Source organism: Aptenodytes patagonicus, chromosome 6, assembly GCF_965638725.1.
Source record: "Aptenodytes patagonicus chromosome 6, bAptPat1.pri.cur, whole genome shotgun sequence".
NCBI lineage: Eukaryota > Metazoa > Chordata > Aves > Sphenisciformes > Spheniscidae > Aptenodytes > Aptenodytes patagonicus.
The window spans coordinates 37,038,183-37,063,947 of NC_134954.1; the positions used below are offsets into that span (position 1 = coordinate 37,038,183).

The 25,765-nt window shown below is 43.4% G+C and overlaps 1 protein-coding gene across 1 annotated transcript in view; it reads right to left on the bottom strand.

Moving 5' to 3' along the window:
• The window catches only part of CPS1 (carbamoyl-phosphate synthase 1), a 119,849-nt gene that overhangs the window by 32,917 nt on the left and 61,167 nt on the right, over window positions 1–25,765 (bottom strand). Inside the window, exons 19-25 of the mRNA XM_076340592.1 lie at window positions 25,045–25,243; window positions 22,679–22,855; window positions 17,924–18,042; window positions 7,322–7,463; window positions 5,470–5,535; window positions 4,855–4,918; window positions 1,184–1,365 (exon numbers count right to left, since the gene is read on the bottom strand). Of these exons, the coding sequence (XP_076196707.1) occupies window positions 1,184–1,365; window positions 4,855–4,918; window positions 5,470–5,535; window positions 7,322–7,463; window positions 17,924–18,042; window positions 22,679–22,855; window positions 25,045–25,243 (949 nt within the window). The remainder of the gene's footprint in view (window positions 1–1,183; window positions 1,366–4,854; window positions 4,919–5,469; window positions 5,536–7,321; window positions 7,464–17,923; window positions 18,043–22,678; window positions 22,856–25,044; window positions 25,244–25,765) is intronic.

Sequence of the window (25,765 nt, forward strand, 5' to 3'; positions counted from 1 at the left end):
CCTAAAGCATTCAAAAACCAGCCTTTAAAGACTCCAGAGAGCCACCAGAGTCTTCTGGCCTGTCCTAAATCTATGCTTTCCAGTAACAGTCACTGTTTTTATGAAAATTTAAAGAAGAGGGAAAACAACATGTACAAATAGGAAAATATGAACATGCGGTCTAAAAATGGTCCTAGACAGTATTTTGCAAATGGTTTAAGTACAGAGCCTAGAGACTGGGACTTGAGTTCTGATGTGCTTTTGCTTGGTTCCAAATTTGGGAATGATCAAAATGTAGCCAGGTTATAAAACCATTTTAGAAACTTGCACCCATTCACAAAGGAGATGAGCTCAAATTGTCATATACTGGGAAAAAGAGCCAACAAAAGTTTTAAGTTTAACATGACCTGGGTTTTGCAAAGTTGCTTCAGCAAGTTACACAGCCAACTCACACTGAATTTCAAGGGAGATGAAGTTCCTGTAAGCACCTTTGAAAGCCTCAGCCACAAATCCAAGATGGGTGTGTTACCAGTTAGAAATCAACATTTCCCATGTTGGGATCAACTGTTTACATTATATATCCTCCCATTACTAAATCTGTCTGGGATTCTTCTCTGTCTCTTAGTATCAGCACTTCTGAGCACTTGAAAACTCCAGACAGACAAGTGCAATGTCAGAATCAGGAGCTGGAACATGTTTTGGTTTGATGGCAATTCCAATGCCCTTTCCTGACCTGCCTGCCTACATGCTGGACCACATCCACCACATTGCCACTGTATTGCAAAGCCAAGACTGCAAGTTCTTGAGCACGTGTTAGCGTTATGCACATAACTTGTTCTACTGCTTCAGGGGGAGTACTTGTGCTTAAAGTCAAGGATATGCTTAAGTGCTAAAGCTCAGCACTGCAAGGGCAGAACAATTTGTGCGATAAATGACTGTGCAGCAAATTAAATCTGCTTGTAAATATTGCACAATATGGCATCTTGCAAAATAATTTAATATTTATTTGGCATTCATTATTGAGCAGTCTGCTAGGAACATCAACGATGTGTAAAATGCAACATTGGGATCCAAACCAAACAGCTTTTGCTAGCAAGATCTCCCCCCTCACCCCCAGCTGCTCTGCCAAAGCAAGCTAGTGACATGAATTTTGAAAAGTTTGGTTTGCTTCATGGCTTTTTATTGTGCTTCTGCTTTTCTTTACCTCATATTGGTAGACGTCCAGGATCCTTTCCAATGACAGCTCCTCAAAGTACAGTCTGTCACACTCATCAAAATCTGTGCTCACCGTCTCCGGGTTGCAATTCACTACGACAGTCTTGTTGCCAAGTTGACGCAGCGTGCGGATGCTCGAGACAGCACACCAATCAAACTCCACGCTGCTGCCTGCCAGGAGACAGAAAAGTGGGCAAGGAAAGGAAGAATGCAAAGAAAACATACACGGACATTCTCAGCACTCAAACTTAAAAAAGAAAAAGAAAAAAGCCCAGCATTGCCTCCTGTCAGCTCAGAGCAAGAAATCTAATTGTCCTCCCATGGAAACTAATCATCCACAAATGTGAGCCTCCAAGCACAACAGGTAAGTTGGCTCAGCTGCCCAGGAGTGACAGGCCTCTATAACACATCTGTCATCCTGCGCTCATAAACACTCATGTCTGCTCTTGCCGCCCATCCAGCTACTGCTGCTTCCCAACCAATGCGCTTTGAGATAAACTTAAGAGGCAGAAGCTTAGAGGTGACCAAATTGAGTGCCCATTATTATAAGACAGCGCTGTGTACTCCAGGAAACAGGAAGCATTTGTACAGATGTGGTTTAAAAAACAGAAGACTGAAGTGTTTTTTACCTTCCAGAAGAGCAGAGTATGGCTAACCTAACAACAGAAAAATTACAACTCAATGGGTTTGACCTTCCTGTGTGCTGACTCTAGATAAGGCAAATCGGTAGAACACCACTTTTAGAGCCACTCTGTGATCCTTTTATCTTGGTTTAAAGGCCACAGTGACTATGGTAACACTGTGGGGCAAGCATGTCCTATTGTCCTGAACCCTGAGTAAGCACTGTGGCCACCTCTAAAGGAAAGAGGCACAGAGAGAGTCACTCGGTGCTTGGGTGAGCACCAGGACTTGGTGCTTGGTCTTGGGCAAGCTGCAGGACTTGGGACTTGGGCAACGCTGCAGGCTTCAGGCAACGCTGGAGTCCAGACTTGCACTAACAGCTACTGTCCCATAAATTTCTATGCTCAAACATCTAAGAGGGGTACCATAAACAGAGAATGATGCAGATTAAAAAACATCATTAAATGGTTATGCTTACAGTCTACAAGAAAACCTTGGCCTCATCATGATGTGTTCACAGTCATTACATGATGGTTAACCACTGATATGATTATTTTTGTATGTAATTGTGTGACAAGATAAACTGGAAATTCAGGCTGTGCTTAATTGCTGCCTCCACCACCTAGTCACAAACAGATGGCTGTCCCAGGTCACTCGCTGACAGGCACACAATTTATTTCCCTACTTCTGTCAAACAGGAACCTCAAAACATGCCTAGGCCAGCTAAAACCCCAGAGACAAGAGACGGAAATCAAATCTGAAACTGGATGTTTCTCAGAAGGGTCACCAGATGCTCATTCACTTTTTGTAATTCCACGTCCATTATTCTTATACACATAAGAAACCTCAACTCTGTGACACAATGGTCATCTGGAGTCCCCATCTGACTGCTTTAGATACAACCTGGGAAAACAGCTGAACGCTTGTAAGTATATTCCAGCTACATCCAGTAATGGTCATGTCCAAACAGTGGGAAAAGGGAAGACAGCAAATAATTAGTAATACTAGTAATGACTGTTGTAACACAACCAGACACTGCTGCTCAGCAGATAATTACTACATCAATAGAGGCATGTTTTTGAACTCACTTTCAGGTTTCAATCATGTTAAATCTACATGCACACCTTAAAATTTACAGAGTAGTCTGCTGGTCCATGCAGTTGGTGGAATAGCTTATTTATACTGCTTTCAGGGCTGACTTTCACACAAACAAAACCCCCTCTCAAGATAGGAGATACTCTCCTGGCAGCAAGTGAAGTGCAAGCATCGCCTTGAATATCTGAGCAATACCCCCATGGAGCACAGGTCACACACTGCAACTCAGGCTCTCAGTGAGCCAGAGGCATTTACGTGTGCATGAAAGGTGCATCAAAGCAAGCTCTGAAGTTCAAGAGTGTGCAACTGTACCAATTCACATCATGTTTCTATTTGGCGAATTAGTTAATAAGAACAAGAAAGCTTCAAAAAAAAAAAAAAGACACTTCAGTTTGGATAATTTTCTTTTTAAATACAGAATATAGCATGACTTTTGAAATGACCTCACACTTCCCCCAAATAATTTTCTTTGCAAAAGTGTCAACATATCCAAGATTTTCCCATAACATATTTCAAAATATTTTCAAATAAAATTCATAAGGTTGTTTTTTTTAATCTAAAACTCAGTTTTCACAAAGGAAATAAGAATCTTGTTTAAAAAAAAAAGTAACGTCACATGTTTAACTTCCATCCAAATCATTTAGCCCTTTCTGACCTGTTCCTGTTTTGTAAATGTAAATCCACAGGGAACACTAATTTGATCCCACTGAATTATGTTTACAGTTCTGAAAGCATAGAGGAAAAGCACGCTGCTTACTTGCCTTCAAAGGATAACAAAAGAAAAAAAAAAAATCAACTTGGCTATTGCACCCAGAAAAAAAATCCTTTAGAGGTGCAAGTAATGGTTTCCTTTAGCAGCCTTTATTTAGTTGCAACCTCTTCCAAAGATTGTCTTGATTTAATCAAAGCTACAGAACAGGTAAGACCAAGATCAGACCTGTATGGCTAATCTAAGCAATTAGGAGTTTTAGGTGGACAATGCAAAATGTATTCACATACATTCGATCAAATTATTAAACAACGCTGCCATCCTTTTTATGTTCATTTTTTGTAACCATGCTACACAGCATGTTGACTGGCAGAAGCGTTCACAAAAAATAAGCATAATTGTGGCGCGTTCCTCCCGATTTCACTCATCTCAACGTTCATACTGGAAACTGAGTTTAAAAAGACACATCCTACAAACAGCAACAGGAGCGTAGCACGTGACCTGTCCATCCAAGCAAAACAAATGGATGCAGTTTTAAATTTCAGCTTTCAAAAACCATCACTGCTACTTGTAAGATGCAGAGCAAAAGTATTTCTGAATAACAAGCAATTTTTTTCTTGTCAATAATTGCAAGCTATTTGGAAGGATCCATGAAAAGAAACAGTGAAAGTCATCATGTACAGAATTAAGCAGTCTGACTACCCAATACTCATAGCCACAAGGAAACTCTTATGCTGCATAATCATCGGAGTGGGCTGAAGAAACAGCATACAGAGAACTGCTTATACAAAAGCAGCTGAAGATATAAAAATATTTTCATAGTCACCTATACTTACAGTAGCAAAATGCATAGTATATGACAACATAGTCATGAGCTGGCAGTAAACATATAAGATAGGTGTTGCAGCAACAAACTTCTATACAAAGTATAAGGTTCTCAAGGCCTTAACATGGGAAAAAGTAAGGTTAAAAAAAACTTTGTGGAAATCACAACTAAGTGACATGCTCTTCAGTTTCAAGTGAAAAGTAATAAAATTCTCCTGTTTTTTCCAGGGCGTGAAATGAAGTCTCCAAGCAAGTGTAAAAGGCAAACCCTGTTTTAGGAATTGATGTCCTGTGCGCTGTGCTCTGGAGGGTTTTGTCACCATATGAGAAGAGGAACAAATGAACCACAAGAATATCCAAAGAAGGCTCGAGGGTGCAAGGAGAACAGAGGCATTGTAAGAAAGATTTACCTATGTGATACGGTCCACAGCCCAACACCATCACTCCACAGTCATCAAATTTTACATCGTGTTCCTGAGAAGGGAGGGAGAAAAGTCATTAGGATCTGTACTCCACAGCACCTAACTCCATGCTTTTCAGAATAAACATTTTCTGGTGCTCAGCCCATATCCAACAGTCTGATCCTTCAGGGCTCAAGTCTGATCTCATTTACTGCAGTGTAAATCAAGTGCAACTCTGCTGGAATTAGTGGTGCTGCACCCAAACCAAAGGAGATGCAGCACCTCCAATTTGGCTATTCGAGCAGCCTAAAGAGCTGTTAAGTTTCATATAAAAACGAATGCTAGGATGAGATGAGTGAAACATGAGTTCTGTTCACAGAGGATGCAAGTACAGGTGATATAGGACAGGCTCATAACAACATAGGGGCATTAACACTAAATGCACTGGATCAGTATTTGAGCAAGAGAAAGTTCCAGACCTGCTTTAAGGGGATTGTATGTAACACCATCCAAAATAATTGCTACAGAGACCGAGACATCTGCAAGATCTCCAGAAATAACACCGCATAGGGGAAAGAGATCAAACTGGACAGCAATGAGACTGCTGTTTCTGAACGTGCCTACCTGCCCGTTGTATGTGATGTAGAGGTAATTAGTTACTGCTGGGTATTCTGCTGCCAGTGTGTCGATCTGTACGGGGAAGAAGAGGAGGGATTGTGACTTGGCCAGTCTAAGATCCTTCTTACATGCAGGTGTTTTGGGGTTTTTCTTTTCCCTTTTTCCTTTTCTTATCCTATTTCTGTCCTATTATTTTCCTATGATGTCTTTCCTCAAAAGGAGGTGATCTGAACTGTCATATGCTGGCAGCACAGCATATGCCTGGCCTTCCCCCCAGACCTTACAGTTCAGTCAACAGGAGAGTCTGCCATCTCTTTCTAAGCTGCAGTTTTAGCTCTGCACCTCTTTGATAAAACACCTTTACAGCCCAGAAATTTTCCCCATCCATCCATTCTTGCCAAGGCCCACATTCTTTAGTTAGTTTGGCAGCATTAATTACACAGATCTCCATTCCTCCAGGTCTCCTGTCCTCTTTAGCTGCACTGTCTGGGATCTTCACACTATACTCTTGACACCATGTTACTCCTACAGCGAATAAAAACATGCACACATCACTTTGAGATCATCCTGAGTAGCAGCCAGCAGTGCAAGTACTATGTATTTGTTACAATATAACTCGTGTTTTGATAATTAAATGATACACAAAGCAAGAGTGATTTTCAACCACCCCTTATATGTAGTTTTCAACAATTTTTTATGTAATTAGTCACCAGAGAGACCAGAAGAATAATTTGCCTAGTGGGCTGTTCACAAACTATTTGTGTCAACTACTTATTGCATGTTATACATGGTAACTAGTCCATCTAGGTCACCAGCGATTGCTGAAGTTCCCTGAATGAACAGCTGAAACATTTCTACACAGAATACTGAACAGGGAACAATATTAAAACAGTCCTGACATGAATTTTTACACGCTATACCATTTAAAAATCTGTCCAATCTTCAAGTATTTTGAGGAATCCCCACTGGCTGTCAAAATCCTTATGAATAATGAAGAATGTGACCTTACGTCATTAGCACTATGTAAGTGTCTGCTGCTCATTACTGTTGCTAATACTGCAACTTGTACTTCATGGCTCAAGAAGAAACATATGCTTTGAAGCCACAAGTGCAGGTATAAATAGAATGACCTTATTAAGGGTACCTTGGCGCACAAATCAATCCAGCACTGCAGTGCCATATGCAGCTGAAAGAACACAGTGCAAGACCAGGCACGTTTCTGTGGGCCACGTGAGGACATAGAAGGAAAACAGCAGCTGGGGAACAGAAGGAGATTTGGCACCTGGAATTGGGCCTGAGGATACAGATGGGCTCTTTCAGAAACATTCAGTAGTTTGGGTTGGGGTTTTTTTTTCCCCCCCTTTAAGGACAAAAAAACAGCAGGTGGTAGTTTAATACCAACATACCTTAAATGCAGCAGCAGAACACCTAGCAAAGCACTCGTGACACTGCCATGAATACTAGGACACTTCAAATAAAGTATTACCCTGTAAAAAGTTACTACCAAGAGAAAAGACATATTACATTTTTCATGGTCACATCCATGGTGGGCCAGCATTCTCAGCCTTTTCCTGAAGCCAGATAGCTGCTTTTCTTCCTCAGCCACACAGAATATGAACAAGAATATTCTGAGTCTCTCTTTGGGGATGTTCATGTCATTACATTGATGCCTGCAGTGCAGAAGTAACAGCTACGTGGCTGAAATTTGTTCTCTAATGCCAATGTCAAAACTCCCGTGGATGTTAACAGAGCCAGGGGTTCCACTTTGTTTACCTCAGCTGTTTCTAAGGACGTGGAGGTCTCCTGCTCCTTGCACTCTTGGAAGGCCTCACCACGAACAGCTGTGTTTCTCACATACCTGTTTCACCCAGGGCACTATATTCTTCCTCAGTCTCAGCTGACGGCACTGGACTTCAGTCAGCCTCAGGCATTTCCCAATCTGTTTGTCTGAGAACCCAATCTGTTTGGCTCTCCTCAGTGTCTCTTCTGGAACTGTTTCACTGGGATTAAATAAGAAAAACATGAGGTTTTACAGGAATACTTAGAAGATATATGAGCCCTTGTGTCTTCCATACTGCATAGGGTTGCTATAGGATCATGCACATAAAGGCAAGAAAAGGAAGAAGACCCAGCTAAGCTATGCAATCCTCATACATAAAAGACCTTTTTTGCACTGGATGCCCCCCACAAACACCTATAAGGTAAAGTCTACAGGCAGACTACTGATGCTAGGAAGTGAAACACTTTCTTTCCTTGCATCTTTGAGACAGGAATGAGTGACTCATGATGACGTCCATCATCTCCCAGGCAGCATTCTCCACCAGGCTAGTACAAGGTCACCATATCCACAACAACTGTATTTGTTGTTGTCATTTTGGTCATTTAAATGACCATAAATGGTCATTTACCATTACAGCCTCCACGGAGGACCTGCAGTGATTCCTTTCTTGGATTCAGTATCCCCACACCTCCATGCCCACCCTTTAACTCAATCTCTCCTTTACATTCCTCCTCCCAGTCAAATTTTTAAAATATAGGCCTCACCAGACTGGGCTGGATCAACAATTATATATGTACTCACATCTCCTGCCTCTCATTACAGTCACCCATTCCACACAAAGGCATGAAATTCTTGATGCTCTGGGACGAGCTGTTCAGAGGCATAACTGTCCCCTGACCCTGCCGAGCTGGGGGACAACTTGCCTCAAAACACTACAATTTGTCCCAAACAAGCCCTTCTTTCTGTTGCTGAGGATGCTCTGTCTACCTTCAGAAATGGCCAGTCTTTTGAAAAAGCATCTGACTTCAGAGATACATAGTAGAAATTACCTCCAGAGGCTCACACACAAGGTAGGTTTTTCCTTTTGACAGTCTCAAGTATACATTTTTCATATAATTTGTGCTGCTTCTTGCATTATGAAAAAAGGGAGAGGGGGATAGACAGGGTAAAGCAGCAGCACCTTTTTTGATTTCATATTTGCAGTCAGGGTCTCTCAATACTTCCATATGTTCTTGTTCTCCTGGTTTTGCTTTTTAGGAGTCCTAGTTTTTACTGTTTATTTCAAATACGTTGCTTTCCCTGGCCATTTCTGCAGCTCAACAGTTTCTTGCCCATTTTGCTTTTGATTTTTTCATCTTCTCCATTCCCCCGTTATTCCCGTCACTTTTTTCTCTCCCACACTATCTTTGTTCCACTTTGTTTTGACTCCACCTATAGCCCTGATAGAAACAGACACAGGCAGAAACTAAGCTACCTTTTCTAAGCTTAGCTTTTGCAAAAGCATAAAAAAGACTATGTATTTTTATCAGCACTTCTGCTTTTCATCTTTATTGCCAAGAGCATGCTTGCCTGCCCAATAAATCAATATTTTATGAGCAAGCAAGCTCTGAATCAGGAAAAAGGAAATGATTAACAAACAAGCAATTTTCCTAAATCAGAGCTTTTGAATTATGTCCTTTGCTTGATGGTATTTTTAAATAAATAGCATTATGTTATTTGAGTGGGAGGAGAGGGGTAAGGCCGCTTTATTGGAATGTGTCAGGAAGCTGAAGCATGAAAGAGTCATTGGATTGGATTTTCCACTCTGGCTTAGGCACAGAGCAGCTCCGCTGCCCATGGTGAAGTCAGGCTAGTAAAGCAGGTGAGAGTCACAGAAGTGTCAAACCACCTGTTCTGAGAGCGGAACTGGGGACCAGAATCTTATGGGTTCACATCCCTGGGTAGGGGGTTTTCCTCTATGAATTCCCCAGTGCCACCTTGCCTTCTCCTGCAATGTGAGCACAAAGTGCTCCACCTGCCTACAAGAGCGTAACAGACAGCTAGTGAGCATTTGCAGAAAGGAAACACTCACTGTAGATGCTATCTTCTGCCCTGTGTCTCAGCCTGGCGCCAACAACCGGCCTGCTCTGCCATCAGGAGACTCCAGGCAGGAGTACTACCTACACCCTTGATCTTCTCCACAACCCTCTACCACATCACCCTTCTTACTCCAGCAGATCCTGCTCTCTGCTAGTATCAGAAGGAAACAGTCCTGCCTAATCCAGCAGGTTGAGCTTCCTGGGTTTTGGATTCAGTTCTGGGTGCAGAAAGACTTCCCAAAATAAGACCCACTTTGCAGCACCACAGTAGTTACATTAAAGCCTACGGTTTCCATGCACTAACTCCTCCACTGCAAAACTCCTCTGCTTCTCCTCAGCCCTTTCTACCTTCTGATCTCAGTTCAGAGGCAGGACTTCTTGCATGAACTGTGAATGCTAGAACTGAAGGCATGGATGGGTGTTTTACAGGAGGAAACACAGCAAGCAAAATCTGCCAATTCTCTGGCAAAACAGATGCTAGCTGTCGCCAGCTGTTAGGAAGAACGCAACCACGTTAGATTTCTCTCTTAGATTCAGCATTCCCTAAGTACAAGTGAGCAGACCTGATGACCCCAAGAAAATGAGCCTGTTTCACTGAAGTTTGCTTCCTTGCTCTCCCTCCCTTCTGCCTCAGAAGCACACATAGCTGGCTGTCATTTGATTACTGACAGGGAAAGAAAATTGCCTTCATTTTCAGCTTGTTTCAGTTCAGTTTTTTGTATCTCATTATAACAATATCATTCATCGTCATCCCCCCCAGCAGGGTGGGTAGAAGAGAAGCAGTGATTACTTGGCGACATGATTCATTTGCCTTGGGCTAGCAGCTTAAATTAGGTTAGGACACTTACTAATCCATGCAAAAAGGTAACCAGTTTTGTACAGGACAACCAGTGTGCAAAAGAAAAGCTGAGCACCTAAAGGGGAAATGAAACCGTGTATTTTTTCCTCTGCTACTCCCAATGCATGATAAAGAAAAGATAAGAGATGTAGCTTTCAATGTGGCTAATAAGAAAGATGCGGTGGGAACCTCTATTCAAGCAGCACCTAGACAGGAAAGGTTTTCTCGTTTCTCACTGGCATGGAGGCAGCTTAATATGGAGGAAACGCACCCAGCTCACCACGAGGCAGGAAAGGTTAGAACTGACAACCCAGCCCTGGGGATGTAACAGTTTTGCCATTTAATGCTGTCATAAAAACTTGGGAAGAGTCAAACACCCAGCAGTGCTGCTTTCCAAGCACTTGAAACCAGAATCTGCCACAAGATGAGAAATTGCCAAAACCCTCTGAGGCAGCTCCCAGGGATTTGGAGGCACAACCACAAGAAGGGGCAGGCAGAGTAAGCCAGCAGAATTGCTCCACCACGTTTAAAGGGAACTGGATCAGAGAGCTGCAAACCCTCAGCACTGGTATGGAAATCAGGCTGCCTCTCTGCACATACTGGACACACATCTTTGTACCTGGATAATTTCCATTTACTAATAAGGGTAATTTTTAGTATTTCTATCTCAAGATTCATGGAAAGAATATAAAGAAACATGCAAACAGTAGGTAGGGTGATGCTTATCTTACAGATAGCAAAACTGAGATGTGCAGAGGTTAAGGGGTGATGATTTTTAAGATCCAGCATTGACCTAACTCTGTTCCCACCGCCTTTGCTCAAAGACAGCCCTTTAGCCTTGCTGGAGACACTAAAGCCAGCAAGAGCAAAATCAGGCTGATCTCTTTGAACGCTTGAGTGCAAATAACCCTTCCAAGAGCTCACCAAAAATCCAGCACTAAAAAGAGAAGAAAAAAAATCTCAGTTCTGGCTATTCCCAAATACATGACCCAGTCCTATATCACTGCCTCCCACTTTCCCCTGGAGCATCACTTACTTTTCAAACACAGAGCAAAAAGTCTTCCAAAGATTAAACTCACTGGTTTATAATCAATTCTGAAACAAGGGAAGATTAAGTGGCGATGATTCCAGATTCCTATAATGCTCCTTCTTCCTTACATTTGCCTTTGTAAAATGACAGTCAGAAGTTTTAGAGCTTCAAAACCAGACAATTAGACTTTTGCACACTGCCATAATCATTTAGTGGCTGTTCACCTCCTCGGAAAGCTAGCCCCCTGCACATTTTTCAGTTTATAAACCATACAAGCCTTTCCCAAACCTTGCTTGTTGCCTCCGTTTCAGTGTCCAGTGTTGATTTGTTACTGCTTTTTGTTTAAAATTCCACCCTGGCATCTTTGGAACTCCATCCACTCACTTCTTCAATAATAAACGATAAAAGGAAATGGAATAAATTCCCCTTAATGAGGAAACTTTCACCTGGCACAGAGGACCTGGGGAAATCTATTAACTGACTGGAGGAACGCTGGCAGCATTGCAATTATCAGGAAAGCCTGCTTGCTTCAGCATGGCCCTCTCTTCCACTTGATTGGCTTTCATCTGATCCACCAGTATAGGAGTAATGCTAAACAAATGTGCCAGCAGAAAGCCCCAGCTCGATACGAGAAGAAGCACTCTTTTTCTTGTCTCCCAAATCAGGCTCTGCTTCATTTTAGGTATGTTGTCAAGTTTATGCCCATCCGGATATTACTTAGGCACATGTTAATGGGTCTTGATCAAAAGGATCAGGAATATTTTGTGAACTGAGGGCCAAAGCCTGAGCTGGGAGCATTTGGGACACACCTACTGCATCAGTTAACATCTGCCCTGTAAGCCCACAGGCTTACCCCTGCAGGTCACCTCTGGTTTATCTCAGCAGCTAGTCATGTGGCTTGGACATGCACATAGGAGCTGCAAAGATAAGCACACTCTGGCTCAGCCCACCAGTCTTGAACTCAGCTCCTCCTAAATCTGAAGGTGGGGGATTTAAGCCCAGGCTACAGTTACGCTATGGCAAGCAAAGTGGACCAAAAGCAAGAAGTGCTGGAACCAAAATGCCTAATGCCCAGTCCTGAGAGAGATCTTCCTTTCTCAGTAGTCATAGACCTGGAGGGTTTCAAAAGCCTACTTGATTTCAGGCTGGATTATGTACAAAGACATATCCTTCCTCTTCTCCTCATTGTCCTGCTCTGCTTCAAGGCTCCTAGCGGCTTCCTTGATTGCTCCTGATGTTTTACAAGATTTTGAAAATGCTACAATTAAAATAATGAGATCGGTGTATAAATTCTCTCCCTGCTTCTCTTCTCAAGGAGACAGATTGTTACTGTTTTTCCCCTCCTGAGAAACTCATAAGATGACTGACAAAAAGCTGTCAAAGGAGCGTTTAAGGAAGCAGGAGCTGTAAACCAACAAATCTCACTTACTGAACTCCAGTTCAGTATCACTCCAGCAACACTCCAGCACTCTGCATCTTTAACATTCAGGTCCCTGGGCTAATAAATCAAGATGTCCACAATGAGATTTAAGTAACATGAACCTCACACTGTGCCCTAAGACCTAAATGACTCGCATCTAGGATTAAATGATGTACTGAAGCAGCAGCTCACACCAAAACACAGCTGAGAAATGGGTCATAGATGCTTCCTCAAAGCCTATTTTCTACCCCTGGTAAAAGAGACCTTTGAGGTCTTTGCTGGGATGCCATGGTATGGACTCCCCTGCTTCTGGTATTGTACATATCAGTTACAGAGATTCCCCAGTGGCTTTTAAAGGGCAATGTCTGTATATCCTCTGTATCAAGGAAAAAATGCATATTGCATTTTTACAAATGTACAGATGCTTTGAAAGAAAATACAGCTGTGAAATTATTACGAATGGCTCTATACGACAAACAGAAAGTATCTTATGTTAGATCCACACAAAGCACAAACAACAGTGCTGAATAGCTGCTTGTATTATATTCTCCTCATGTACTGAATTCCTAATTTGTTCCCGAGTCTTCCCTGCCCCACAGTTCACAAAGAAGACAAAAGTAATCTTCCCAGTTAGTTAAAAGCAAGTACTACAAATATGTCAGTGATAGCTCCTCAAACAGTATAAATCAGTGCAGCCTCGTTTAGCATCACTGGACCTGCTCTGCTTTATACCCACACAAGATCTGACTTATGCTCTCTGACCTGTCCCAAAAGCAGGCAAGTCAGCAGAAACACTGCTTTTGAGAAGAGCGGGTGTGCAACAACCATTGTGGAAGAGCACAGGTTATTGATGGCCTGTCTGATCTTTCCTCCTGCATTGTTTCCTAGGTCACCTGCTGGAGACAGGTTTTAATTCCAGCACCTGTATTTCTGTGGCTACTCCACCACAGTCGTGTTTTGAAATCAAGTCATGCTTCCAGCAAGCAGCTTTCAAAGCACACCTTTCACAGACCCAAGGACATGAGCTTCGAAAAATAATTCGCAATAAACAACTTCCTCCATGGGCCACTGAGCAGAGCCCCTGGCTACAAATGCTGGGCTGAAGTGGCTCTGCACCCTCCCACTTTTTTCTGCTTTCCCTTCTATTAACCTGTGGCTCTTTAGGAACGACAAGAGCAATACTCAGGATTGCACTTCCTCCTTTCAAGCAAACTACAGGCCAGAAGGTGTTTTCACTCAATGCCCACAGAGCAAGGACACATTCTCCCCCAAAACAAAGCTCCAAAGTATAAAGTTATCAAAACATGATTGATGCCATCGTTCCCACTGCTAGTAGGCTGGCTAGTTTGGTATCCACCAAAAAGAAGATCTGCTGTTTTCATTAAGGTTAATTTGAAGAGTTGAGATTTAAGAAGGCAGAGTTCAGTTCACTGCTCTGCCAGTCTGTCTTTGAGACTTTGTGCAAGCTTACCATCTCTATGCTTTGCTCCTCAACTGCAAAATGGGGGTTTATCATGCTCCTCTTTTCTCACTTGAATTCTACTTTACAGCCTTTTATGAATATTGAAATGTTCCTCTTTGGGCAATATACTCACACTTCTGCCTGTCGCAAGATGACCCAATCTTCCCTGGGTCTTACTCAGATTTTCCCCAGCAGTGAACTTGATCCCATTACCTCTCCTTTTCCCCCATCCCTATGAGCTCCCAAGTAATGGCAAATACAATCAATTGCTGGTTCAATTGCTACAGAGATGCCTACGTGACTTAGGAGCAGAAGTCCTACTGCTTTTCAACGAGGCTTTTGTCCCCACGTCACTTGCGCGTAAGTGATGATTTCGCCATAGCTGTCTACCTCTTTACCTATATTTAATGGTACTTGTCATATATTCTCCTTGCATACAGCCACAGTTCTCAGGGATCACAAAATCAGGAACAGATTAAAAATAGCCACGGCCACACGCAAACAAATCCTCACTGCAGGCGGTCAAAGAACAGACGCAAATTCCAAAAGAGGCTTTCCCTTGCACCCAGGCCACCAGTGTCTTGAGTCAAACACATCCCAGATGTTACTTCCAAGTCTGGTCTTCAGCTGTGCTCTTGGGGATGATGGTGTTACTGGACCCTACTGCAAATCTGACTCGCTCTGGACTGGGTCCATAACCCTGGCCTTAAGGTCACATCTCAGTCCTCACTGCCTCAGACAGCTAGACATGGTCTGTTCAAATTTCCATCTCCTTCATGTCAGTGTGATGAACAGCCAGTGGGGTCACTCCAGGGCCCTTGCCCTCCATTTTCTCTCACAGGACAGGTGAGGCCAAACCTAGGGAAAGAATCTCCTGATAACAGCATATCCTATTGCACTGCCACTGCTCCATACACCATCGCGTGTTCATGGACTGACAGCATGGGATGGTTCTTGCTCTTTCCGTGTGTGTATGTATATGTGGTTTTCCTTGTTTGTCTGTGTGTGCGGGGTGGGGAAGGTTATAGTTAAGATTACATTACTGAAGGTATAAAGGTTATCGGTCAAAAAACAATAAAATAACACAATGTAAGTTTCCACTTAAAATGAAAAATATGTAGGTCACAGGAGAAACAGCAGAGGCACATGTTTGACGTGTGTGTGATATTACTGGATGTTCTTGCAAGTACTTTCAAAATGGCTTTCTTTTCCCAATTCAACTCAGGCCATTTGCTTTCCTGCAGCCAAATCACATAACCTGAAACAACTCTTTCTCCATCTTAGAGGGCCCAGAGGCAGAGTCAAATGGAAACATTGCTGCAGCATGACAAAGCTATACAGTCTCACCAGCACCAGGTCCAATCTTCTTTGGAAAGAAGTTTGCTGGGACAAACGTAAATGGGGCAGAGGGTGCCCTTCCCAGTCTCTACTGTCTCTGCAAATGGCTGGCCTTGCCTGTACACCACTGAGAACGGACAAACATTTATATATCAGAAAGGTTTTTTCCCCCCATAACATTATCCCACACAATCTTTCATGCATGGAAGCAGATTCCCTGCATAAATTGGTGAGGCCTTCTGCTCACCTCTGAATTGCTCCATGTGGTGAGGATGCAAGGCAGCATGTGGTGTGTGAATGCTGCTTGCTGAACTGCTCACAAAGGCCTCCACCTGCCTCTGATCCCCCTTCCCCATCTGTCATATCCACTTGTTCTAGCTCTGAATTTCCTCTTGGCAGAGACCATCTCCTTGTTACCACTCTCTACAACAGCTCTGCAGGGCCCAAATCAAGACTTTTGGCAGAGACGTTACTCCAACTGCATCCAAAACCTCGCTGCAAAGAACGCTTAAACCAATCCAGTGACAAAAAGGAAGGGCTGGATTTGACCTAACAGAGAGCGAGCTTGTAATCAGCAACAGTGCCTGGGAACAGGGCAACTACTTCTGGTTCTGGTAACTGTATTTCAACAAGAGAAAGATTTAAAGCAATGATGGTGTCACAGCCCATTCTTTTCAATTGGAAATAATCCTGTAGCACAGGTAAAACTCATGCCAGGCATGCCAGGGACTGGAAACAGCTGGCTGCAGGAAGAGCACATGTACGCCAAGTCTCATTTGCATCACTCAATTAGCTTTCCCTTGGCTATTGCAGAGATGTGTTTCCTGATGTGGCTCACTGGACTAGTCTCTTAGTTCAGGTCAGAAGTGTTTTTCCCTGACTCTTTGCCTTTGTGCCAACGTGCCTTCAACATAATGCAGCCGGACAGTCCATCCCCTCCCTCCAACGCAGGTTGTGAGGTAAGAGAGTTTCCTTGGGAAGGTTTGAGAAAGGATACCAGAGTGAAAATCTGCACTGATAAGTGAATGAGACTAAGTAAATTTATACCACCTGCATTCTGAGTTGAATTGCACAAATCCACTTACAAGGGACACAACATTGGTTGCGTATGATACAAATGCAAGGAAGGATACTGCAGAAGGGCTTGCTTTAGCAGGCTGGCTATACAGTCTGCTGCCTAGTCACCAGAAGGATGAAAAACTGTGTGGGATGGTACCAGCTACTGATCACATTACTAATAGTATTATTGCCTGCCACCCACTGCAGAGAAAGGGAAAGCAACCTCAGTGATGTAGGACAGTTCGGCACGATTAGCCTCTGTGGAGTGGTGCTGGATTTATACCAGCTGAGGATGGGGCCAACCTCTGGGGTCCCAACTGCATCATTCCAGAGCATGTCACTCCAACAGTGAGGAAAGTCTGGATATATTGTTTTTCTTCCTCAGGAGCTGCACATATATATTTAAGGCACTCGAGACAAATGCAACATGACATGGATGTTAGAGGGCAGAAACTTGTGCAGCCACAGAACAGATTTCTGTAAATAATCAAGCTACTCCTTCTCTTCGACATCTTCCTCCACATTTATTTTTGTTTAGCTCCAGATCCAGCTTGTTTCGGGGGGCAAGGGAGAGCAAGAGCTGCTCAATTAAAACCGTACAGCTGGTCAAAGCAGCAGAAAATCACAGCCGATGAACTAACTAGCACCTTAGTGATGTACTGGCTACGGTGCGCTCCCAGTGCCATCAAGTGGTGAAAAGCGGTTAACACAACGAGTACCCGAAGCAGAAAAGCCGGCCAACATACAGCCAATAACTCAGCAAGGAGGTTCTCCCAGCCTCGTAAACCACGAAGGGAAAGCTCAAGTCAGCAAGAGGCTGGAACTGAAACACAGCCCAGCGCTTTAATTTACTGCTATCTTTCCTGCTTAGTTTTATATGGTCATTTTTCTTGAAGAAAGAAGAAGATTTATATTTAAATATGTCTGGAATTATAGAAGCTTGAAAGTGCAGCACAAAAGCAACACATACTGCATGATCACAGCGAGGCAGAAAAGCTTAAAAATCAATAGGCCAGGCCGGAAAAAATGCAGTGTATTTGACCCTCAGGTGTAGTAAGTCAGGACAAGTCCTGTGTTTGACGGCAAACTCCATCCTAAGGTACGTGAGTTGCAGCCTGCTGTTACTCGTTGCAGGCCATCCACATTCCCAGCCTTAGCCTCAGAGATACAGTGAGGATTTTCCAAAATAAACCGGAACCTCCATAATCCCTGAGAACAGTGAAATGCCTAAGCAGTCAAAGTAGTTCTTTTACCAAAAAGAGTGTTCTCAGAAATTTCCTCTGTTCGGGTGAGGCAGTGAACTGGGTTTTAAGACAACAGTGCTTACTCCAAGCACTGAAATAAAACTTCTCAGCATTGACTGCATCTGTGCCCAGGGCTTACCACAGGTTTCCAAGCAGAAGGATCCCCAGAAGGACCATTGTGTCCTAGGACAAGGCTGTTGGTTTTTCTTACCTGTTCACTTCCTTCAGGATCTTCTCCATGTTCACAATGTTGCACATCTTATACAGGAACCATTTGTCAATGGCTGTGAGTTTGTGAATGACATCCACAGGGACTTCATTATCCAAGGCCTGCCAAAAATAGGACAGCACCAAACAGCCCCTTTAATACATGCTTTGCAAATACAGATTTAGTCTGCAAATAGGTAGCAGCAACTATATAGCATAAAGACATAAAAAGTACTGTAGACTAAGATGGACAAATCAAAGGTTCATCTACCCCAGGACCGTGTCTCCCACAGCAACAGAAAACGTGCCCCTCAAGCAGTGTAGGGAGGCACCAGCCACTTCTGCACATGCTTTGGTACCAAAAGCTGGCTTCTGTTTGAGCAAGAGAGACATAATTTGCTTTTCACAGAGCCAGCAGCCAAACTTAAAACTGATGGCAACAAGGCTTGGTGGCTACTGAGTATGTGCCTTAACTATGTACAGCAAGGCACATTCAGCCTGCAGTGCCGACTCCTCCACCTGCACCCCTTACCACTCAAGTTACCTAAATCTCAGACCCACTGCCAACCTCCTAGCTGCAAGTGTTAAACAGCAAGGTCCAGCTTCGCAGCTGTGGAGGAACTTTTTGCTTTGGAGCATAAATCTTGATTCAGCCTTGAAATACAAGGCTGAATCAAAACATATGGCTTTGAAATACCCCTGAAGCAAAGGAAAGTCCGGTCCTGGGTGACACTGCAGCTACAGCATAACTCAGGCTTCTCTCTCTGTATCTCAAGTTAATGTCAAGATAATTCAAATTCCCCTGCATTACCTTGCTGGAGCTATTTATTTTTTTAATTTTATTTTTATCAAACTTCTTGCAACCATGGGGTAAAAAGGAACCCCACAGAGTTATTATTCAAATGACAATGTTTTACAGGACACTGCAGTATTAAAAAAAAAAAAAAAATTCTCAGAGGAACATGCTAGAGAGCCCCCCAATACGATTGTACTGGGGGACAGTTGTATCTTGATACATTGCAGTTGTATCTTCTATCACTGACATTTCTTGGGTCTCACCAGTGGTGTACAGTTGCAACTCTCCTGATAAAACAACTATAATCAACCATAATGATAATACCAGTATGGTATCTTTGCTGAGCTGAAGTAATCAAGCTCATTAATTTGTTACCACACTTAATTATTTTCTTGCAGGGCAGCATCCCTGGAACAAAGCCAGAGCAACGCCACTGAAGAAACTCCAGCATTAATCCAGGAATGAGTTTGGCCCACTGCACCCCGGCATTATTCCTCTGAGTTATCAAGCTGCGGACAAAACGTTGTACCGTCACTGCGTGCTTCAGCACTGTGATGTGGAGACTTTATGCCAGCTGAGAGAAATGCACAGGTCACTTCAGTGCTGTGCTCCAAGAAGGCACCACCCACACGGACAAGGGATGGGCAACAGCTCTCATTGGGCACTGCAAAATATTGACACCAGCTTCTACCCTTTTCTAAAGGATTTCCAGGCAGCTTGCCCAGATCTCTCTCTCACAGTTATTCTCTTGTCCTGAGAGATAATAAGCTGCTGACTTGAATAGCCTGCTTGCTCACAAGCAGCGGTGAAAATCTCTAATGCACATTTTGCTCCTTTAGAGTAACCAGTTACTTACACACTGAAATTTCAGCCAGCGCTTGGCACCCAACAGCCACTGCTCTTCCAAATGCCTGCAAAGAGAAGCCCGGGGCCACCACAGTGGTCCCTGAGCACTGGCCATAACAAGGCTGGGCTTCTCACACATTTCTGGGTATAATACTGGTATGAGGCAACTGGTAAGGGGTCCCTCCCATCCTGATTCCTTAGTGCTTGGAAGGTAAGGTCACACTGCCACATTAGTGGGACATGAGCAGGTCTTTCTTCTGCCCATCTATTTTCACGAAACACGTGCAGACTTGCATGTCTTGAGGATCTCCAACCTTCAGTCAATGGTCCCTGAGCCACACATACACACACAGGTAGCATGACCACATACACTTAATCTGCTTAGGACACTTTATTTAAAAGTCCTAGGGATCTTCAAGGGAAACAAAAGAACAAATGCCTTCCCCTCCTTAATCAGAGGAGGGGCAGAGAAAATAAACCACCTTCACCCTTGTGGCATAAATCTGGAGACTGGGAAGGAAGAATGAGTTTGCAGACAGTTCTTGCTCCCATATCACCACACTACAGAGGCAAATCAGGTTTCCAGGCAGAAAATCCCTGTAAGATTCGATCAGGGGCCCTGGACAGCACTCCGATGGCTTTACTCTATTCAAACCTACATGAAGGAGTACAGCCTAAACACACGGTGGAAGAAGAGGGAGTGATCCACAGTGGGACAGCATGACTTTAGAGCCCTGCTCTCCTTCAAGAGCATCCCATCCAGTAGACACTGGCCCCATGCTGGGAAGCCAAGGGGTTTACAGGACTGCCTTCACACTGTGAGTCAGGGAGCAAGCCTGGTCTCCAGGCCAAGCAATGGAGGGCAGGCTCAGCTGCCTGAGCTGTCTCTAGGGCCGGCACCCTTGTTCCTTCAGTCCCATCCCTGCTCCTCACCAAAGGAAGTATTTAGCTGCCTGTGGACAGGAGCACAAGTGCAAACTAACACATCTGTAGTGCAGACAAGTAGGGAGACCAGGGCCCTGGTATGAAACAGAGCGTGGATTGAATCCACAGCGTAAGTCTTCTGAGGCCACCTGTATACAATCTCTAAGAGGGCCCAGGAAAGATCTGATACAACCTGAGCAGCCCTGCTCATCAGGCAGTTACAACCTTGCAGCACTTGGCCACTCTGGCCAAGGAACAAGTCTCATCTATTTCAGCCTTTCTCCTAGTGCCTTCTTTTACATTACAACAGCAATAGCTCTGAATGGCAGCTGAACTCCCTTCCCTTTCACCTGAACAGTTACTGTTTTCATCATCCAACAGACAAAGGAGAGAGAAAAAGTAAAAAGCCTTGGAGAGTTGACTAGTGGGGCTTGGCGGGGAGGAGAAGACATACAACAAAGCTCCATCCCATTTCAAACAAAGCTGACGGCTAACGGGGACTAACTGTTGGCTTTTAAATGTCAGCAAGCTGGAAAGGGATTTCCAGGCAGGCTAGCCCCAGCTGCCAGAAGTACCTCTTACTGATATTGCTTGCCTCAGTTATTAACAAGGATGAATTAGTGCACTGTGTCAGACAGAGGCAGCTCTTTATAGGCAGGGATTAAGACTTTGATCTTGCTTTTTTTGACAGCTCCCAGTGAAAATGCCACCAGCTGGGAACACCCAGAATGTTCAGTGGGGCCCAAACTCACCTTCATCTCCCCAGATCCCCTATGTTAACATGGGGCTAAGATTAACCTTTCATAAAAGCTCTCTGAGCCACTCAGAGAAACAAGAAGCAAGATTTTTCTCTCAGTCACAAGAGAAAGCTATAATAAAGACCAAGCACAGCTGCTGAATGATGTTCTACACTTATGAAGACACACATTTCCCCAGCTTGAAAAGCGAGAGTCAACAGCTGGACAAGCCACACATTTACAGAACATCTTGTGCTTTTCGTTCAGGCCATTTATAAGAGGAACAGCTATGTAAAAACCTTTTTACAAATACAGCACAACCTCAGCTCCCCACACTCATGTGGAGGATGTAATGAGATGTATCTACACATGAGCACAAAGGGCTTAAAGACTCCACCACACAAAGCCAGGGGCAGAAAAAATAGTAACTGGGATTTCCCTGCCAGGAAGGTTTGCAATCTTAAAAATACCAACAGGCAAGTATGAGCTATAAAAGACAGCTGTCCCCTCCTCTTCATAGAGGGTATGGACTGATGGACAAGTTAGCTGTGGCAAAACCAAAGTGTGAAATTGCACCTATCTTGTAAAGTAACTAACCCCACATTTACCATGTGATATACACAGGCAAACACCACGGAGCTGAAGGAAGAAATAATTTCACACCCTAGCTACCCTTACAGTAACACCTTGAAAGATGAAGCAATTTGCCTGGTGTGACAGGAGAGGGGTTAAAAGAATGCTAGGGGAAGGTAACCCTATTTCAAAGAATAGGGGATTTCCTGTATCCTAGATTTGACACAGTTTTTTGTTTTGGTTTGGTTTTTTTTTAGTTTCAAGCCCATACTGATGCAACAATTGCAACAAGACAGTGCTCTCTCAGACTGCATCTTGCCACTCTTTATCATCCTTTGTTTCAGTTCTGAAAAGAATCTTCATTTTTTCCTTCCTCCCTTCCTAAAAATTAATGGTAATCTGCAAAACTGGCCAACTTTGACTGACACTTACACTAGTGTAAATCAGGGCTGAACATTAGCCAATATTTAGCAAAAAATTATATTATAGGAACAAGCAAAGGAAAGTGATCCAGGTCTCCACTAACACTCAGCTACAAACTAAAGTGCCAGGACACAGGAACGTACCTGCTGCTGAATGCAATGAGCATTGGTTAAGATTGTACCAAAAGGCAAACACATTACCTGAGTACAGAAGATGCAGGAAAACACAGATGTCAGCAGGAAAAATTAAAGTCATATACCCACCCAGCTATTATGCTCTGCAGAGGAAATTACATGCGATAGAGAATATCTGTACTTCAATAGCAAGGATCCTAAACAAGGTGGTCCCAGTGTGCTTGACACAGGGAAGCAAGGGGGTGAAGAATCTGTCACCTCAGTTGACCCAGTCTGGTAATTATAATTCAAGGGACACAGGTCAAAGGCTTTCTATCTTTTGTTACCTTGGCTATTGCATATATCCGAGTGCTGGACGGCTCAGAGAGTTCCTTCTGGAGATCTAAGATGGCTGGCCAGGCTTTATTCATGGGCAGACGTGAAGTGAAGCCATCTACAGATGGGTGGCACATTCTCAGGGCCTTTTGGAAGCTCTCTTCAAAAGTGCGTCCAATAGCCATGACCTGTAACAGAGAACACTTCCACATTAGCTATGGCGAGCTGCTGCCCAGCTACCCCCTGAATAACAGAGGAGTGCAAATTTAAACCACAAAGATAGACATACAGACATACAGAAAGATTACAGCCTTTGGACCTCCTCCCTAGACAGTCCTGCTGGCTTTAAGACAGGCAGAGCTGACTGAGCCTTGGGAGTCCCACTTCTAGGCCTGACTCTGCCAATATCAACAGGGAGTTTCAGACAAGCGACTGCTTTCTGCTTTTGTCTCCCTACCTGTAAAATGCAGGAAGCCGCTGCTCTCCTCTGTAAACTGCTTTGAAGCACTTAGTAGAGGGAAGCATTATGCAGCAGCATGGGTGTAGTAATATAGAAGGATATTTCTGTTTAACAACCTGTTAGAGATAGAAACTCACAGTGGGAATTCTAAGGTTCAGAAGAAATCTGTTCCTCTTCCTTTAAATTATATTTAACAATGACTCTCCCCTCTGAGGGCTCTCTTAAAGGATTACTCCTCCTTGGCATAGCAGGACTGGGGTTTCCCTCCTTCAATCTTGACATCACATCTAATAAGAAAACAAGTCTTCCTCTGTGGAAATCTGTGAGGTAGCAGAGCCCTTTCTCAAATTTCTACATTTTTATTTCTCAGCGCAGTGAAACCCTAACAGCATAAAAATCTTCTCAAACACAATGTTGAAAAATGTCAAAGAAAAAAAATAACATTGTTTTCTCTTTTCTCACAGCTCCAGGCCCACTGCCCAGCACAACAGCTCTCAGGAAAAACCAGGCCAGGCCAGACTGTTCAATTAATAAAAATGCAGTAGGTGCTGCGATCTGGCTTCAAGTTCAGGCCTAGGGAGACGACTGTGCCATACTAATAGAGACATAGTGGCAAGAAGCTCTTTGCTTCAAAGACACCCCCTCCTACTCACAGGTCCTGGAGACTAACCTTTTTGCTGAGTACCTCCACCAGCTGCAAACTGCACCTCTCAAGCTTCTCCATCCCTGTTTCAGTTCACCCCCCAGCAGTCATAGACCTGCACAGTTGGAGCACTGACTATTCCTATATCTCTCTCCTTCCTTTACCCAGCATCCTGCCTTGAGAAGGACAGGGGGTTCATGCAGTTCTGCTTTTGTGATATATGACCACTGGAAGGACTCAGTAGTTCCTCCTGCAAATGTGTATGGCCAGGAAGTGTTTACAGCTGATGGTGCACAAGGCAACTGTATTTAGGAACCCCAGATCTACAGAACAGTCCAAAAAACCCTAAGCAGAGAGGGTTAATATCAGTAAGCATCAACTCACTGAATGAAAACCTCATTGCTATTAAAAGCCAAAACTGCCATTGAATAATCAAGTTCTAATTAATCCTTCCCGTTGTGATGAAGGCTTGTTATCTGAGCAAGGTAGAATTAATGTTAGGAAGGTCTCACATGTCAAAATAATTTAATAAAATAGCTACTTGAAAAGCATTAGGAAAAAAAGGCAGCTGAAAAAATACACAATTAATTATTTTGCTTTGGTAGCTGATATGTAATTAACTAATTAAGTGGGTAATTTACCCATTTTGCTTCATTTCTCTCCTCTTAAAACATGGTCTGAAAATGCTGTTACTGTCCCAGACACCTTAAAATCAGGGTTTAAAAGTCACACCGTCATGTTCCAGATATAAGACACTTAATTACTAAGAGAAGTCAAAACTTCACAGCAAGATTACAGATTGTGTTTGGATTTCACGAGCAGAAGTAGGCTGAGATTTGGCATATGGTTTTAACAGAGAGGACAAATAACTATGGGAACAACTAAGAGCTGCGGCTCATCGGCATCACTGAAAATCTTAACAGACTACAACTCTTGAAGTTATACTCTAATTAACCACCACTACAGAACCCCAAACAAAAAAATAACTCTGAGAGTTCTGTAGTGAGCGTTAAGAATGAAGTCAACCTCAGGTGATCCAAAGTGGTCTCTTCCCTTAGGGGTCAAACCATTTATGAATCCACACTGTGGTATCCAAGATTACAGAGTCCTAACTCATTTCAATTAATTATAGTACTGGATAAAAATCATTTGAGCTGAATAAATATCTTCAAAATCCATTAGGTCCCTGAAGACAGGTATTCTGAGGGTTTCCAAGAAAGAGAAATTACTTTCCCAAGTGGTAGAATGGAAGGGAAGGAGAGTCTTGCACTCACCTCTCCCACGCTCTTCATGGAGCTTCCAATCCGGTTGGACATATGCTGAAAACGATCCAAATCCCAGCGGGGTATCTTCGTAACAACATAATCCAGGCTGGGCTCAAAGCAGGCAGAGGTTTTTCCTGTCACCACGTTCTTGATTTCTGGCAAGGGGATCCCCAAGGCAATTTTGGCAGCAATGAATGCTAATGGGTACCTGCCATAGAGGAGAGTGAGAGAATGGTAGAGTGGGAAGTACTTTGCTTTTGCAAATCCTAGGAGTGGATCAAATTAAACAGATGTGAGCTTATTTTCCCTCCCTAACACAATGGAAGGTTACTGTACCCAAGCACAGCAGTGTCCATCCAGCTTCCTACCCTAACACATTGTAGAGCTACCTACCTAGATCTGGGACTTGCTTTATTATCTGCAAAGCCGCCATTTTAAATATCTGTCACACCCACAGTGAGACCACATAAACAGATATGTTTTGCTGCAAGTCTGTCATCCAAAAATAAAACAATCAAACGCCCACTGTCCAACATCATGGCTTATCTCCAGTCTGCTATGGCACTTCAACAGCCACAAGAGTTGTTGAGAACTGCAAATTAGAGATTAATTTGTGCCTCTCAACAGCATCTGCAAAGTGCAATTAAGAAGCCAATTTTTAAACAGCCTGCTCTGACCATCCTTATCTTGATTAGTTTAAGATTAGCCAACAAAACAAAGGCAGCTAGCA